Source organism: Arvicanthis niloticus, chromosome 18 (assembly GCF_011762505.2).
Source record: "Arvicanthis niloticus isolate mArvNil1 chromosome 18, mArvNil1.pat.X, whole genome shotgun sequence".
NCBI lineage: Eukaryota > Metazoa > Chordata > Mammalia > Rodentia > Muridae > Arvicanthis > Arvicanthis niloticus.
The window spans coordinates 25,441,344-25,457,363 of record NC_047675.1 but is presented as its reverse complement, the minus strand read 5'-3'; the positions used below and the strand labels follow the sequence as shown (position 1 = coordinate 25,457,363).

The 16,020-nt window shown below is 38.8% G+C and overlaps 1 protein-coding gene across 1 annotated transcript; it reads left to right on the top strand.

Annotated features, from left to right (window-relative positions):
- The first annotated feature begins 2,584 nt into the window (after positions 1 to 2,584).
- Positions 2,585 to 4,505, top strand: LOC117723485 (ral guanine nucleotide dissociation stimulator-like 3). Its single transcript, XM_034523094.2, has 3 exons — positions 2,585 to 2,807; positions 3,005 to 3,210; positions 3,773 to 4,505. The coding sequence occupies exons 1-3, from the start codon at positions 2,634 to 2,636 to the stop codon at positions 4,233 to 4,235; spliced, it is 843 nt and encodes a 280-aa protein (XP_034378985.1). The 5' UTR covers positions 2,585 to 2,633; the 3' UTR covers positions 4,236 to 4,505.
- The last annotated feature ends 11,515 nt before the right edge of the window (positions 4,506 to 16,020 follow it).

The window sequence follows — 16,020 nt, the reverse complement described above, 5'->3', positions numbered from 1 at the left end:
GAGTCAACTGCTGTGGGTGCAGTGGATTCTCAACTTCTCTGAGAGAAGCAGGTCCTCTGGTATGTGTCAACTACTCTAAGTGCAGCAGATCCTCTGAGACAGATCTGAATAGGGTGTCTTCCCAGGAGTACACAAGCTATGAGTCTGCCCAAGCATGAAGGACCAGGGAAGGGGGCAGAAGGGGAGCAGTATTCAGGATGGCAAGGTTTTGGTAAGTGATGGATCTGTAATGAGCCACCACTGGTCTCTCAGCTGAAGCTCTAGGATTTCAGTTAGTGGGGGAGGGTTCTTACCAACTGTTCTTAGTCCAGCAGATCTTCTGGGATGGGTCTGGTGTCTTCCTGGAAGCAGACCAGCTATGAGTCTTCTCAAGCAGGAAGGACCAGGGGGAGAGTGTCGAAAGGGTAAATATCCACTTATAAATGAGTACATACCATATATGTCATTTTATGTCTAGGTTACCTCACTCAGACCTCTCAGGTTCCATCCATTTCCCTGTGAATTTCATGATGTCTTTGTATTTAAATACTCTTTATTCTTCAGTGGGAGGATATTTAGTTTTTTTTTTTTCAGTTTCTGGCTCTTGTGAATAAATCTGCTATGAACATAGTTGTGTAAGTGACTTTGTGGTATGGTTGAGCATCTTTTGGGTATATGCCAAGCTGGGTTATGAGGTAGATCTATTCCTACTTTTCTGGAAAACCTTCAAATTGATTTCCAAAGTGGTTGTACAAGTTTGCACTCCCATTAGCAATGGATCAATGTTCCCTTTGATTCTTAATTAATTTTTTTTCAAAGTCTACTTTCAATAACTTTAACTTCCCTTCTAGCCCACCAACCCCACCCCTACCCCAACCCACCCCCAAAGAGCTAATGGGAAAAAATAATATGTGAGGAGTGACCTATTCAGAAATGGTTCTTTGGATCAACTCCCATCTCTGTTTTCTGGAAATTGGCAGTTCAGTTTACATGTCTGCAGCATCAGCTCAATCCACACACAAAAACTTTGTGGATATACCACAGTCCAGTTCGGTAGAGTTGGGATAGCATCAGTGATGGCAAGACATAAAAGAGACAGCCAGGCCATGATCTGCAGTCAGTAGGAAAGTCTAGGGCCAAGAGGAATTTTGGAAAACGTTCTTTGCTGTGTGTCTCCCAGCAAAAGGAAGATCAGTGAAGACTTGAGACCAGTAAGCATTTAGTTATACAAGCAAGCCAATCTCAGCCCTGGTCACTGTCCCTCAAGTCCTTTTTATTGTCCCTCCAAACATCAAGTGTCCTCTTTCATGGGTCTTGAATCAGCATGTGCCCTGCCTCAGCTAACATCACTCTGCCAATTTGTCTGAGTCTGCAGAAACTGCAAGAACTTTCAGCACACCACCAGAAGTTTTTCTGTGAGTTTCTCTCTATGGAGTCCTGACAAATGCAGCTCAACTAAGCAATGTAAAGCAGACCAATACATGCCCATTGCTAGCAAAGAATCCTACATCACGTGTCCTTACACTTGCTTGTTTTAGCAGAATATCCTTTCACCTGTATTTGCTTCAGTTCCCGCCTGAGTCTAGCTTGGCCTTTCCCCCATGTCCACTTGAATGAAGTGTTCCTTCATGTGTTTGCCTTAGCAAAACACCATCCAATAAAACTAACTTTCCAAAGAACCTTTACATTTCCACTTCACTTGGGTGCCCCCTTATCCAAGGTCTCTGATGGAAGTCCATCAATGTAAATTCACTATATAAACAAACTCAAAGACAAAAACCACGTGATCATGAGTAAGCATTTGACAAAATTCAACACCCCCTCATGGTAAAAGCCCTGGAACTAGAGAAGAGGAAGGCTGCCACATAACACAGGGTGTGAACAGAGAAAGTGTGGTGTTCTCTTTTCATTTTGTTGCTGTGACAAACACCATAACTAAATGCTACTATGGGAAGGAAAAGGTTTCTTGCAGACGACAGGTCACAGTTCATCACTGAAGGGTTGGGACAAGGACTCAAGCAGAAATTTGAAGCAGAAGCAATGGATAATATATCTGTTCTGGAAGAATCCTAGGGGCTCAGTTTCCATATTGTAAGTTGGTGGGTATGACTGAGCCAGTTGCTTACAGAGAGCTGCAGTCCTCTGGGATTGAGACCTTAAATTATCACGGGGGTGAAAACTGATTCTGGTAAAGATATTTTTTAGGCAGGACCACTTATATTGTGGGGTTGGTGGCTGTCACAGGTCTGCATGAGCTCTGATTCCACACAGAACACATATCAGGTCACATAAAAGCAAGGAAACATAGCTAGGGTTATGGTAGATTAGGCTAATTAGGGCTGAGTTTATAATTAGAGTTACAGATGCAGTTCAACTGTGGAGACTCAGATTGCGAAGCTGAGGTGCTGTCTATATACAGATACCTCTGTGGAATGGGCAGCACAAGTTTACCTGTGTTGATTTCTGCACCTGGGAAGTGAGAGGGCACCTAGGGCCCTTTAAAGAAAGCCCTGTTGAAGAAGGGACTGTAATGAGACCACCCTCTGTATAGTGACCTAACAATGCAAAACCTTGGTAACCATTGGTAACCATAGAACTCACTGCTTAGAGGCAGCTCAACAGACTCACTTGTCAGAGACACTAGAGAAGGCAGGATGTTCTCTTGTGTTAAGACTACTGGAGGCTCAGGCCTCAAGAAAGACAACAGGAAAGGCCATGGTGGTGTCTGGAGGCACAGGTTTCACTCTTGCCTTCAACACCTGTGGCCATTTTCCCGAAAGGGAAAAAAATTGAGCAAGGGCAGCCAAGGCCAGGACCACACAGAACAGGTAACCACTTGTTTTTCTTCTTGTTGTTGATTTTATTTGTGGTTTTTTTTTTTTTTTTTTTTTTTTTTTTTTTTTTTTTTTGGTTTTGTTCTCTGTGTTTCCTAGAGTAATATTTCAGAAAAATTTGGAATGAGAATAACTAATAGAATATTGTAGACCTGTGCTCATTTGAACCTTTGACGTGTATCTTTCCTCAGAGTGAGAAGGCTTCTCCACCACAGGACTTGAGAGAGCCAGTCCACCACAGTAGAGAGTCACGCATCAGTGCACAGACGGTAGTAAAGCAGGTGAACTACCTGGTGCCATCTCTACAGGAAGGGGACCCTTCCTTTGTTCCTAACTTTCTGTCCACATACAGAAGATTTCTCACCCCCGTAACGGTGCTAGACCTGCTGTTCATGAGGTGAGTGTCCATCCTGAGTGTCCATCTCTAAAGCCCATAGTTCTCAGATCCTATTTTTGGTTCTGGTTCTCTCTCTCTCTCTCTCTCTCTCTCTCTCTCTCTCTCTCTCTCTCTCTCTCTCATTTATTGTATAGAGAATTGTCAGGACCCAGCAGCATGAAATAAGAAAATGCTCCCCTCAGGCTTGGTCTAAGGGACTGGTCTGTCAAAAGCTGAGTCTCTAAAGGATGGGCACTGTATCTTGAAAAAGCACTCTATCCCTCATTCAATATTTGTGAGGGTTTGGTGAATGCACTTCTCTCATGTGTAAAGGAGGTTCTAGAATTATTTGGAGTACCTAATAGAGATGTATCCAAAGTGGAGATTCATAAAAGATAATCCAAGGGACCCTGTGACCACTGAGAAGTCTGGATAGAGATGGTTGTGCTCCACTTAGGCACAGATATATTGAAAGCACCTACTGTGTACAGGTAAACTAAGAATTCTGAGAGCAACCAGATTTGCCAGTATTAGACATGTTGCCTGGGAGATTACATGTAACATTCTGTCTGGTCTTCTCTAGGTATGCATACTTTTGCCCTGATTCTGAAGAGGATGAACAAGTAAAGAACACCCTCTGTAGCTTCCTGGAAACATGGATGGACAAGAACCCCGAGGACTTTTATGAGTCCTCAGACCTGTTTCCTCTGGAATACTTGAGGGCCTACTTGAGTGTTCACATGCCACACTCTGATCTTATTGCCCGCATCGATAAGCTCCTGACTCAGTTGCATGAAGAACAGGCCAAGGAGTTAGAGGCCAAAGATGAGGAAGTGTTGTCCTCAGATCCAGAATTTAAATATTGTAAATCTATAGGCAAACCAGCCACTCTGGAGCCAGAACAAACTTGTGCACCAGAGCTAGAGAGTACAAAAGCCACCAGAAGTTTCTGTGACACGTGTGTAGCTACAGCTAGATATGGCAGCAGCAGTCTGGCCAGCACAGCTGACAGCAGCTGTGGAACCCGTGTCTCATCTTGTCTGTAGATAGACTGTATCTTTCAATTATCGCCTGTTACCTACAGTGGGCCTGCTTATTTACAGAATGGCCCTAGGACGTCTGTTCATCAATTTTAGTCTATCCCAAATCTGAGCTGCTGCTCCTGCCCCTCATGATCAGCCCATGATTTTGATCCAGCAGCAGTCCCAGCCCCACAGCCAGCCTTCCCCTCCCATGAGAAATAGCCTTTTTACTCTTCCTGATCTTTTCAATGTCATTTTCATTTTAAGTATTGGTTTAATAAATTGTTATTGTTTAAAAAAACAAAAAATGCAAGACGAATACTGTAGAAGCCTATGGGTATCATAACAAACCAGTAAATCTAGAACATTCTTTTTTTAAAAGTTTTTTTTATTAGATATTTTATTTACACTTCAAATGTAATCTCCTTTCACCATTTCCCTACCACCCAGCAACCCCCATCTCATCCCCCCTCCTCCTGCTTCTATGAGGATGTGCCTCCACCCACCCTCCCACTCCTACTTCCCCACCCATGAATTCCGCCACACTGGGGCCTCCAGCTTTCACTGGACCATGGACTTCCTCACCTACCTGTGCCTGACAATGCCATCCTCCCCTGCATATACAGCTGGGGGCATGGGTTTCTCCCTAATGTGCTCCCAGGCTGGTGGCTTAGACCCTGGAAGCTCTGGTTGGTTGGTATTGTTGCTCTCCCCACAGGGCCACAAACCCTTTCAGCTCCTTCAGTCTTCTCTCCCACTCCTCCATTGGGAACCCCATATCAGTTCAAGGGTTAGCTGTGAGCATCTGCCTCTGTATATTTTAGCCTCTGGCAGACCTCCAATAAGATAGCAATATCAGGCTCCTGTCAGTATGCATTTCTAGCATCCACATGAGTGTCTACCTTTGATTAGTGCACAAAGAATGCATCCCCAGATGGAGCAGTCACTGCAAGGCCCCTACTTCAATTTCTGCTGCACACTTTGTCTCTATATTTGCTCCCATGAGTATTTTGTTACCCCTTCTAAGAAGAGTCAAAGCACCCACACTTTGGTCTTCCTTGTTCATGAGCTTCATGTGATCTGTGAGTTGTATCTTAGATATTTCAAGCTTTTGGGGTAATATCCAATTATCAGTGAGTACATACCATGTGTGTTCTTTTGTGATTGTGTTACCTCACTCAGGATGATATTTTCTAGTTCCACCCATTTACCTAAGAATTTCTCAAACACATTGTTTTTAATAGCTGAGTAATAGTCCACTGGGTAAATGTACCACAGTTTCTGTATCCATTCCTCTGCTCAAGTACATCTGGGTTCTTTCCAGCTTCTGGCTATTATAAATAAGGCTACTATGAACATAGTAGAGCATGTATCCTTGTTATATGTTGGAGCATCTTCTGGGTATATGCACAGAAGTGAGATATCTGGGTCCTCAGGTAATGCTATGTCCGATTTTCTGAGGAACCACCACTCTGATTTCCAGAGTGGTTGTACCAGCTTGCAATCCCACCAACAATGGAGGAGTGCTCCTCTTTCTCCACATTCTCATCAGTATCTGCTATCACCTGGGTTTTTGATCTTGGCCATTCTGACTGGTGTGAGGTGGAATCTCAAGGTTGTTTTGATTTTCATTTCCCTGATGGCTAAGAATATTGAACATTTCTTTAAGTGCTACTCAGCCATTCGAGTTTTCTCAATTGAGAATTTTTTGTTTAGCTCTGTACCTCATTTTTAATAGGGCTATTTGGTTGTCTGGAGGCTAATTTCTTGAGTTCTTTGCATATATTGGATATTAGCCCTCTATCGGATGTAGGGTTGGTAAACATATTTCCCCAATCTGTTTGTTGCCTTTTTCTCCTGTTAACAATGTCCTTTGCCTTACAGAAGCTTTGCAGTTTTATGAGGTCCCATTTGTCTATTCTTGATCTTAAAGCATAAGCCATTGGTGTTCTGTTCAGGAACTTTTCCCCAGTGCTTAGGTATTCGAGGGTCTTCCCCTCCTTCTCTCTTAATAGTTTCTGTGTATCAGGTTTTATGTGAAGGTCCTTTATCCACTTGGACTTGAGCTTTGTACAAGGGGATAAGAATGGATCGATTTCCATTCTTTACATGGTCACCCCTAGTTGAACCAGAACCATTTGTTGAAAATGCTGTTCTTCTTCCACTGGACAGTTTTAGCTCCTTTGTCAAAGATCAAGTGACCATAGGTATGTGGGTTCATTTCTGGGATTTCAATTCTATTCCATTGATCTTCCTGCCTATCTCTGTACCAATACCATGTGGTTATTATTACTATTGCTCTGTAGAACAGCTTGGGGTCAGGGATGGTGTTTCCCCCAGAAGTTCTTTTATTCTCTATCCTGTTTTTTTTTTTTTTTTCTGTTATTCCAAATGAATTTGCCAATTGCTCTTTCTATTTCTATAAAGAATTGATTTGGAATTTTGATGGGGATTGCATTGGATCTGTAGATTGCTTTTGGCAAGATGGCCATTTTTACTAAGTTAATCCTGCCAATCCACGAGCATGGGATATCTTTTCATCTTCTGAGATCTTCGATTTTTTCTTCAGAAACTTAAGTTTTTGTCATATCCATTTTTCACTTGTTTGGTTAGATTCACATCAATTTATTTTATATTATTTATAACTATTGGAAAGGGTGTCATTTTCATAATTTATTTCTCAGCCTGTTTATCCTTTGAGTAGAGGAAGGCTACTGATTTGTTTGAGTTGATTTTATCCAGCCACTTTGCTGAAGTTGTTTATCAGGTTTAAGAGTTCTTTGGTGGAAGTTTTAGGGTCACTTAAGTATACTATCATATCATCTGCAAATAGTGAAATTTTGATTTCTTCCTTTCCTGTTTGTATCCCTTTGACTTCCTTTTATTATCTAATTGCTCTGGCTAGGACTCCCAGTACTATATTGAATAGGTAGGGAGAGAGTGGGTAGCTTTGTCTAGTCCCTGATTTTAGTGGGATTGCTTCAAGTTTCTCTCCATTTAGTTTGATGTTGGCTACTGGCTTGCTGTATAATGCTTTTACTATGTTTAGGTATGGTCCTTGAGTTCCTGAACTTTCCAAGACTTTTACTATGAAGAAATGTTGAATTTTGTCAAATGCTTTCTCAGCATCCGTGGAGATAATCATGTAGTTTTGTTCTTTGAGTTTGTTTATATAGTGGGTTATGTTGATGGATTTCCAAATATTGAACCATCCCTGCATTCCTAGGATAAAGCTTACTTGATCATGATGGATGACTGTTTTGATGTGTTCTTGGTTTTGGTTTGGCAGAATTTTATTGGGTATTTTTGCATTGATATTCATAAGGGAGATTGGTCTAAAGTTATCTTTGTTGGGCCTTTGTGAAGTTTAGGTATGAGCATAATTGTGGCTTCATATAATGAATTTGGTAGTGTTCCTTCTGTTTATGTTTCATGTAATAATTTTAAGAGAGTTGGTATTAGGTCTTCTTGGAAGGTCTGATAGAATTCTGTATTAAAAAGTTCTGGACATTGTTTGGTGGGGTGATTTTAATGACTGCTATGATTTCTGGAGTGGTTATGGAACTGTTTAGGTGGTTTATCTGATCTTGTTTTGACTTTGGTACCTGGTATCTGTCTAGAAAAATTGTCCATTTTATCCAGATTTTCCAGTTTTATAGTAGGATCTGATGATTTTTTTGAATTTCCTTTGTTTCTGTTGTAATGTCTCCCCTTTCAGTTCTTATTTTATTAATTTATCTTATCAATTTGGATATTGTCTCTGTGCCTTCTGGTTAGTCTTGCTATGGGTTTATCTTTCTTGTTGATTTCTTCAACGAACCAACTGTTGGTTTTCTTGATTCTTTCTATATTTCTTTTTGTTTCACTTTGTTGATTTCAGCTCCCTGTGTGATTATTTTCTGCTGTCTACTATTCTTGGGTGTATTTGCTTCTTTTTGTTCTAGAGCTTTCAGGTGTGCTGTCAAGTTGCTAGTGTATGCTCTCTCCAGTTTCTTTTTATAGGCACTTAGAGCTATGAGTTTTCCTCTCAGCACTGCTTTCATTGTGTCCCATATGTTGTGGTATGATATAACTTCAGTTTTGGAGAGGGTCCAATGAGGTGCTGAGAAAAATGTATATTATTTTGTTTTGGGACAAAATGTTCTATAAATATCTGCTAAATCTATTTAATTTACAACTTCTCTTAGCTTCACTGTGTTTCTGTTTATTTTTTGTTTCCATGATCTGTCCATTAATGACAGTGGGGTGTTGAAGTCTTTCACTATTATTGTGTGAGGTGCAATGTGTGCTTGAGCTTCAGTAAAGTGCCTTTTATGAATGTGGGTGCCCTTGCATTTGTAGTGTAGACATTCAGACTTGAGAGTTTGTCTTGGTAGATTTTTCCTTTTATGTTTCTGAAGTATCCTTATCTTTTTTGATCACTTTTGGTTGAAAGTCAATTTTATTTGATATTAGAATGGCTACACCAGTTTGTTTCTTGGGACCATTTGCTTGGAAAATTGTTTCCAGCCTTTTACTCTGAAGTACTGTCTTTGTTTGCCACTGAGGTACATTTCATGTATGCAGCAAGATGCTGGATCCTGTTTACGTATCCAGTCCATTCCTTTTATGTCTTTTTATTGGAGAATTGAGTCCATTGATATTAAGGGATATTAAGAAAAAGTGATTGTTACTTCCTGTTATTTTTGTTATTAGAGGTGGAATTATGTTTGTATGGCTATTTTCTTTTGGGTTTGTTGGAAGAAGATTACTTTCTTGCCTTTCCTAGGGTGTAGTTTCCCTCCTTGTTTTGAAGTTTTCAATCTATTAATCTTTGTAGGGCTGGATTTGTGGAGAGATATTGTGTAAATTTAGTTTTGTAATGGAATATCTTGGTTTCTTTATTTTTGGTAATTGAGTTTTGCTGGGTCTAGTAGCCTGGGCTGGCATTTGTGTTTTCTTAGGGTTTGTATGACATCTGTCCAGAATCTTCTGACTTTTATGGTCTCTGGTAAGGATTTTGGTGTAATTCTTATAGGTCTGTCATTATGTTATTTCACCTTTTTCCCTTACTGCTTTTAATATTCTTTCTTTGTTTTGTGCATTTGATGTTTTGATTATTATGTGACTGGAGGAGTTTCTTTTCATGGTCCAGTCTTTTGGAGTTCTGAAGCCTTCTTGTATGTTTGTCGGCATCTCTTTCTTTAGGTTAGGAAAGTTTTCTTCTAAAATTTTGCTGGAGATATTTACTGGCACTATAAGTTGGGAATCTTTGCTCTCTTCTATACTTATTATCCTTAGGTTTGGTCTTCTTATTGTGTCCTGGATTTCCTGTATGTTTTGGGTTAGGAGCTTTTTTCATTTTGCATTTTCTTTGACAGTTGTGTCAATGTCTTCTATGGCATCTTCTGCACCTAAGACTCTTTCTTCTATTTCTTGTATTCTGTTGGTGATGCTTGCATCTATGACCCTTGATCTTTTTTCTACGTTTCCTATCTCTATGGTAGTCTCCCTTTGTGAGTTCTTTGTTGTTTCTACTTCCATTTTTAGATGCTAGATGGTTTTGTTTAATTCCTTCACCAGTTTGGTTGTGTTTTCTTTTTTCTGTTTTTTTAATTCTTTGAGGAATTTTTTGTGTTTCTGCTTTAAGGGTTTCTACCTGTTTGCCTTTGTTCTTTTGTATTTCTTTAAGAAACTTATTTATGTCAGCCTTAAAGCCATCTGTCATCTATCATCATCATGAGAAGTGATTTTAAATCTGAATCTTGTTTTTCCGGTGTGATGGGGTATCTAGGACTTTCTCTGTTGAGTGAACTGGGTTCTGATGATACAAAATAATCTTGGTTTCTGTTGCTTACATTCTTAAACTTGCCTTTCACCATTTGGTTATCTCTAGTACTCCCCTTACTCACTGTCTCTGACTGGAGCCTGTCTCTTTTTTTTCTTGGTTATGTCAGTGCTCCTCAGAGTCAGGCTGCCTCTGGGATTCTTTGATCCTGTGATTTTGGGTATGTTAAAGCTCCTGTGAGTCCAACTTTCTTTATGATCCTGAGGGTGTTATAGGACCTGGGATTCCAGCTTCCTCTATAATCTTGGTTTTGTTATAACTCTTGGAAGTCCATCTTCCTCTGGGTGTTGTTGGATTGATTGCAGAGGTAGTGCCCAATGTCTACCCAGTGCACTGGCTCAGATCAGAAGGAATCTGTGTCAATGGGTCAGGGTATGGTGCCTTCATGAGAACAAACCAGCTAGGAGTCAACTGCTGTGGGTGCAGTGGATTCTCAACTTCTCTGAGAGAAGCAGATCCTCTGGTATGTGTCAACTGCTCTGAGTGCAGCAGATCCTCTGAGACAGATCTGAATAGGGTGTCTTCCCAGGAGTAGATAAGCTATGAGTCTGCCCAAGCATGAAGGACCAGGGAAGGGGGCAGAAAGGGAGCATTATTCAGGATGGCAAGGTTTTGGTATGTGATGGATCTGTAATGAGCCACCACTGGTCTCTTAGCTGCAGCTCTAGGATTTCAGTTAGTGGGGGAGGGTTCTTACCAACTGTTCTTAGTCCAGCAGATCTTCTGGGATGGGTCTGGCATCTTCCTGGAAGCAGACCAGCTATGAGTCTTCTCAAGCAGGAAGGACCAGGGTAGAGCATCAAAAGGGTAAATATCCACTTATAAATGTGTACATACCATGCCTGTCATTTTAGGTCTAGGTTACCTCACTCAGACCTCTCAGGTTCCATCCATTTCCCTGTGAATTTCATGATGTCTTTGTATTTAAATACTCTTTATTCTTCAGTGGGAGGATATTTTTTTTTCAGTTTCTGGCTCTTATGAATAAATCTGCTATGAACATAGTTGTGCAAGTGACTTTGTGGTATGGTTGAGCATCTTTTGGGTATATGCCCAGCTGGGTTATGAGGTAGACCTATTCCTAGTTTTCTGGAAAACCTTCAAATTGATTTCCAAAGTGTTTGTACAAGTTTGCACTCCCATTAGCAATGGATCAATGTTCCCTTTGCTCTACTTCATTGCCAGCATGTGTTATCTCTTCAGTTTTTAATCTTAGTCATTCTGATTGGTGTAAAATGAAACCTCAAACTTGTTGTGATTTGCATTTTCCCAATAACTAAGGATTTTGAATATTTCTTTAAGTGCTGGTCTGCCATTTGAGATTCCTCTGTTGAGAATTCTTTTTTTTTTTTTTTTTCCCATTTTGATTGGGTTATTTAGGTTGTTGATGTCTAACTTCTTGAGTTCTTTATAAATTTTGAATATTAGCCCTCTGTCAGATGTAGGGTTGGTGATGGTCCTTTCCAAATTTGTAGGCTGATGGTTTGTCCTATATACAGTGTCCTTTCACTTACAGAAGCTTTTCAGTTTTCTGAGGTCCCATATATTAATTATTGATCTTAGAACCTGAGCCATTGGTGATCTGTTTAGGTGATCTGTTTTGGTCTGTCTTGACCCAAAGCATTTACAAGTATTTCCACTTTCTCTTCTAATACATTTCGTGTACCCAGTTCTATGTTGAGGTTCTTGATCCACTTTGACTTGAGATTTTATTGCAAGGTGATAAATTTGGATCTATTGGCGTCTTTTACATATTGTACATATCAATATCTAGTTTGACCAGCACTATTTGTTGATGTTGTGGGCTTTTTTTTTTTTTTTTTTTTTTTTTTTTTTTGTATGGTTTTGGCTTCTTTATCAAGAGTCAGGTGTCCATAGGTGTGTGGATTTCATAGACTTTGATTCAATTCCATTGATCAGCATGCCTGTTTCTGTACAAATACCAATTTTTTTTTTTATCACTATTGCTCTGTACTACAGCTTGAGGTCAGGGATAGTGACCTCAGGATTGTTTTGACTATCCTGATTTCTTTTGTTTCTTCATATAAAGTTAATAGTTGTCCCTCCAAGGTCTATAAGTATTGTGTTGGAATTTTGATAGGGATTACTTTGAGTTTGTAAATTGATTTTGGTAAGATGAGTATTTTCACTCTGTTAATCCTACCTATTCATGAGCATGAGATATCTTTCTGATATCTCCGTTAATTATTTCTTCAGGGACTTTAAGTTCCTGTCTTTTACTTGCTTGATTAGAGTTACAATAAGAGATTTTATATTATTCATGTCTCTTAGAAAAAGTGTTGTTTCTCTAATTTTTTTTTCAGCCTATATATCGTTTATATAAGGGAAGGCTACTAATTTCATTGAGTTAATTTTTTATCCAGCCTTTTTGCTAAAGGTGTTTATCAGCTGTAGAATTCTCTGGTCATTTTTATATAGTATCATATCTTCTGCAAATGAAGACACTTGGACTTTCTCCTTTCCAATTTGTATCTTCTTGATCTCCTTTAGTTGTCTTATTGCCCTGACTAGAAATTTATGTACTATATTGAATAAATAGAGAGAGAATGTATGTTGTCGGGCCTAACACGAGGTCTAATCTCCATTCCACCTACACCCTTCAATCAAGTACACAGGTGGAGGGTGTGAACAGGCCCTAGAGATATTTACATACTAATGAGGTACCTGAAGGCCAGAGGTGGAGCCAATTAAATATTCCTCCTCAGCCCCTCCCACCTCCTCCCCTCCCCTTTTAACTCAGGTCCACCCTGGGTTTAGGGGGTATGCATCCAGATCCATCTACCATCAGCCATGTGAATAAACTGATTTTGGAAACCCAAGGACTTCCTTGTGTGTTGGGGCCCTGCTGCCATGAGGAACCGTGAGGAGCTGGGGAGAGGCTTTTAGTTAATGAGCAGCAGGGCCCAACTTCCAGCTGGAGGAACTCAGAACATTCCCAGCCTACTACCCACAGCATGGCCAGAGGAATCCTGGGTATCCCGGTCATATTTTTTCCCACAGTATGCAGCCCTTGTGTTGTCTCTGATTTTAGTGGAATTGCTTTAAATTTCTCTCCATTTAATTTGATGTTGGCTATTTGTTTTCTGTCTATTGCTTTGACTATGTTTAGATATGTCCCTTTTATCCCTGATATGTCTAATACTTTTAGCATGAAGGAGTATTGAATGTTTACAAATTCTTGTTCAGAGGTGATCAAGTGATTTTTTTCTTTCAGTTTCTTTATATGGTGGATTATGTTAATGGATTTTCATATACTGAACCATCCCTGTATCCCTAGATGAAACCTACTTGATCATAGTGGATAATGTTTTTGATGAAGACACACTCTAAATAGGAACTCTAGGGATACCAACAGTCTACCAGCAGAATATAAAATGTTCAGTACTCTAGGTTGCCTTAAAGAACAACACAATGATGGACTATGGCTATAAAAGATTTATATAAGATTAGTGGCTGGGAAATAATGGATCTTAGATTCAAGTAAACACATGACTGACAGCAGAGCCCAAGACTACAACTACTCTGGAAATATAGAATATTACCTATGGCAAGTTATATAAGTAGTAATGAGAACAGCTTTCCATAGAGATCTCTGGAAACTAGGCAAGAGATTGAAATACAAATGATAGTTATTTGGGTCAACAGATGAATACAAGAAATGTATACTAGAAAGGGATTAAAATAATATTTTTGCTGTATCTTTTAAAGTCAGTAAGGATTATTTTGATACTTATGACTGAGATTTTTCAGGACATATACAAGTTGTTTTTATTCCCAGGATCTAGTACATTGACCATTATAGTGATATTAAAATCAAAAGGTTCACATGCTGTTCACATTGAAATTTTATACAAGTTTTTGTCAATAAATTTATTAGGACAACTCTAGAGGTGCTGCTATTTTATTTAGTGTCATAGTGAGAATCTAATACAGGCAGTATGGAATGGATGGAAAGAAACAGGACTTTTTTATGGAAGTATACTCTTTATTTGTTCCTGGTTGATCTTTGCATTGATTGAACCAGGGATGACTTGATATACTTGATAAAAAGCCTTACACTTGATAAAATAAGTCTTAATATAAATCTTTCTTACATGCATTGAGTACCAGCTCAATTTGAAAAATAACTTTTTTCAAATATTTTCCTCTAGCCAATAAATATTAATATTAATATTTTAGGTGTGAGGACTTCAAGAGATCTGAATTATACTAAGTGTCAATTATCTAGGAAAAAATATCAAGAAATGAAAGCGATATTATTACCACAAGATAAGATGGGACAGCGAAGTCTTCAGTCTTTATGGTTAATTTTTCATAATTGACAATAGGGCATGTTTTGTCTTATGGAAGCATTTAACATTTATTTACACACACACACACACACACACACACACACACACACACACACACACCATCCCAAAACACCACTATTGAAGTCAGACATCTTTTTGTACTCAGCTTGTTCTTTCTGCCACAAAGATCTCAAAGGTAAACTCAGGTTGTCAGACTTGGTGGCCAGACTTCTGTCCCACTGTGCCATCTCAACAGCCCATGGAATATTGATTTTCTGGCTCTCAGTTTAGTACACTATCTCTTTTCTCAAAATTTCAACTTGCTTTTTAAAATATATTATTTATTTGGTGGTTTTAATATGTAATCCAAAGAAAAAGATACAAGGGCTCTTTGATACTTTATAATTATTTAAATAAGATTTTTTTTTTGTAGCTTCTCTGTGCCTGTGCTAGATTCACAGTCCCTAAATTATCTATTCACATTGTCTAGCAAACTAGTGCACCAAGTAAGAGTTTTATGAATTTTCCCTTTGAATAGGAAAATTCTGTATAATATTCAGTCGAATCATCCAGTCTCATTTTTATCACAGAATACCTTACCCTCCCAATACTGTCAGCTCCTCATTAGTTTTACATGAGTCCACATTGAATGACTGTATAGCCATCTCACTTCTTGCAAGAACCATGGCTCTTCCTAGCAACCTTAACCCTGCCCTGAATCATTTTAACTTTGTCTCTGAAAAACATAAAATCTATATATTCATGCTACCTTTAAAATTAGTCAGAAAAGCAAAGTATGGTTTCCTTTGGTAGGCTTAATGTGGTTCCTATAAACAACTACACCCTATCTGTATATTCCACACTTAGATTTCAAGGCATTAAATTTTTATGACTTCAATTTTCATCAGTTTCCTAAAGCTGAATGGCAATTTCAGTAATGGTATATGTGCCTCATGAACAACAACTGAATATGCATAATGCTGTTTAATTAGAAAAACTCAAAAGTTAAGTTTTTGCCGATCCTTTTTTAAAAACAATTTTTTTCATAAGATGGCATAATTTTTAGAATTTTGTTGAGCCTGGTGCTTTTCTTTTGCTTGCACTCTTCAATGATGCTACATTTAGAGCAAATGATTAAAATAACTCAGTGCCACATGACTTAGAAGATATTTCTGGAAATTAGATGAAAATGTAATACACTTATACCTGTGGCTTATACTAGGAAATTAGGCTTACTCAGTGTTGGTTACTGAAAATTACTGATAAGAGTAATCTGCATTGGTGACCTCATCTTATTCACAACTATTTCTTATTTTAGTAATTCTAGTTTATTCTATTTTAGACACTATGATCATAAAATACAACATTGTCTTTTCATGTTGTGTTTGTTGTTTTTTTTGGAAGATAGTTCTCTCTCGGAACAAATTTTGTACACAGCCTTGTAAAACAAGCTGTGATAACAGTGATTACAGTTTGCTACTAGTTAATGTGCACAGAGGAAAAGAAAAAATTGAGGCAGTGTCTCATTTAACTCAAACTGGCTTTATACTTGCTTGTGCAGCCAAGCATGATCTTGAACTTCTGATTCTTCTGCTTCTACCTCCCAAATGCTGAGATTATCAGCTTAAGCCAGTACACTTACTCCTTGGTGTGCTGAAGATGGAGCCTT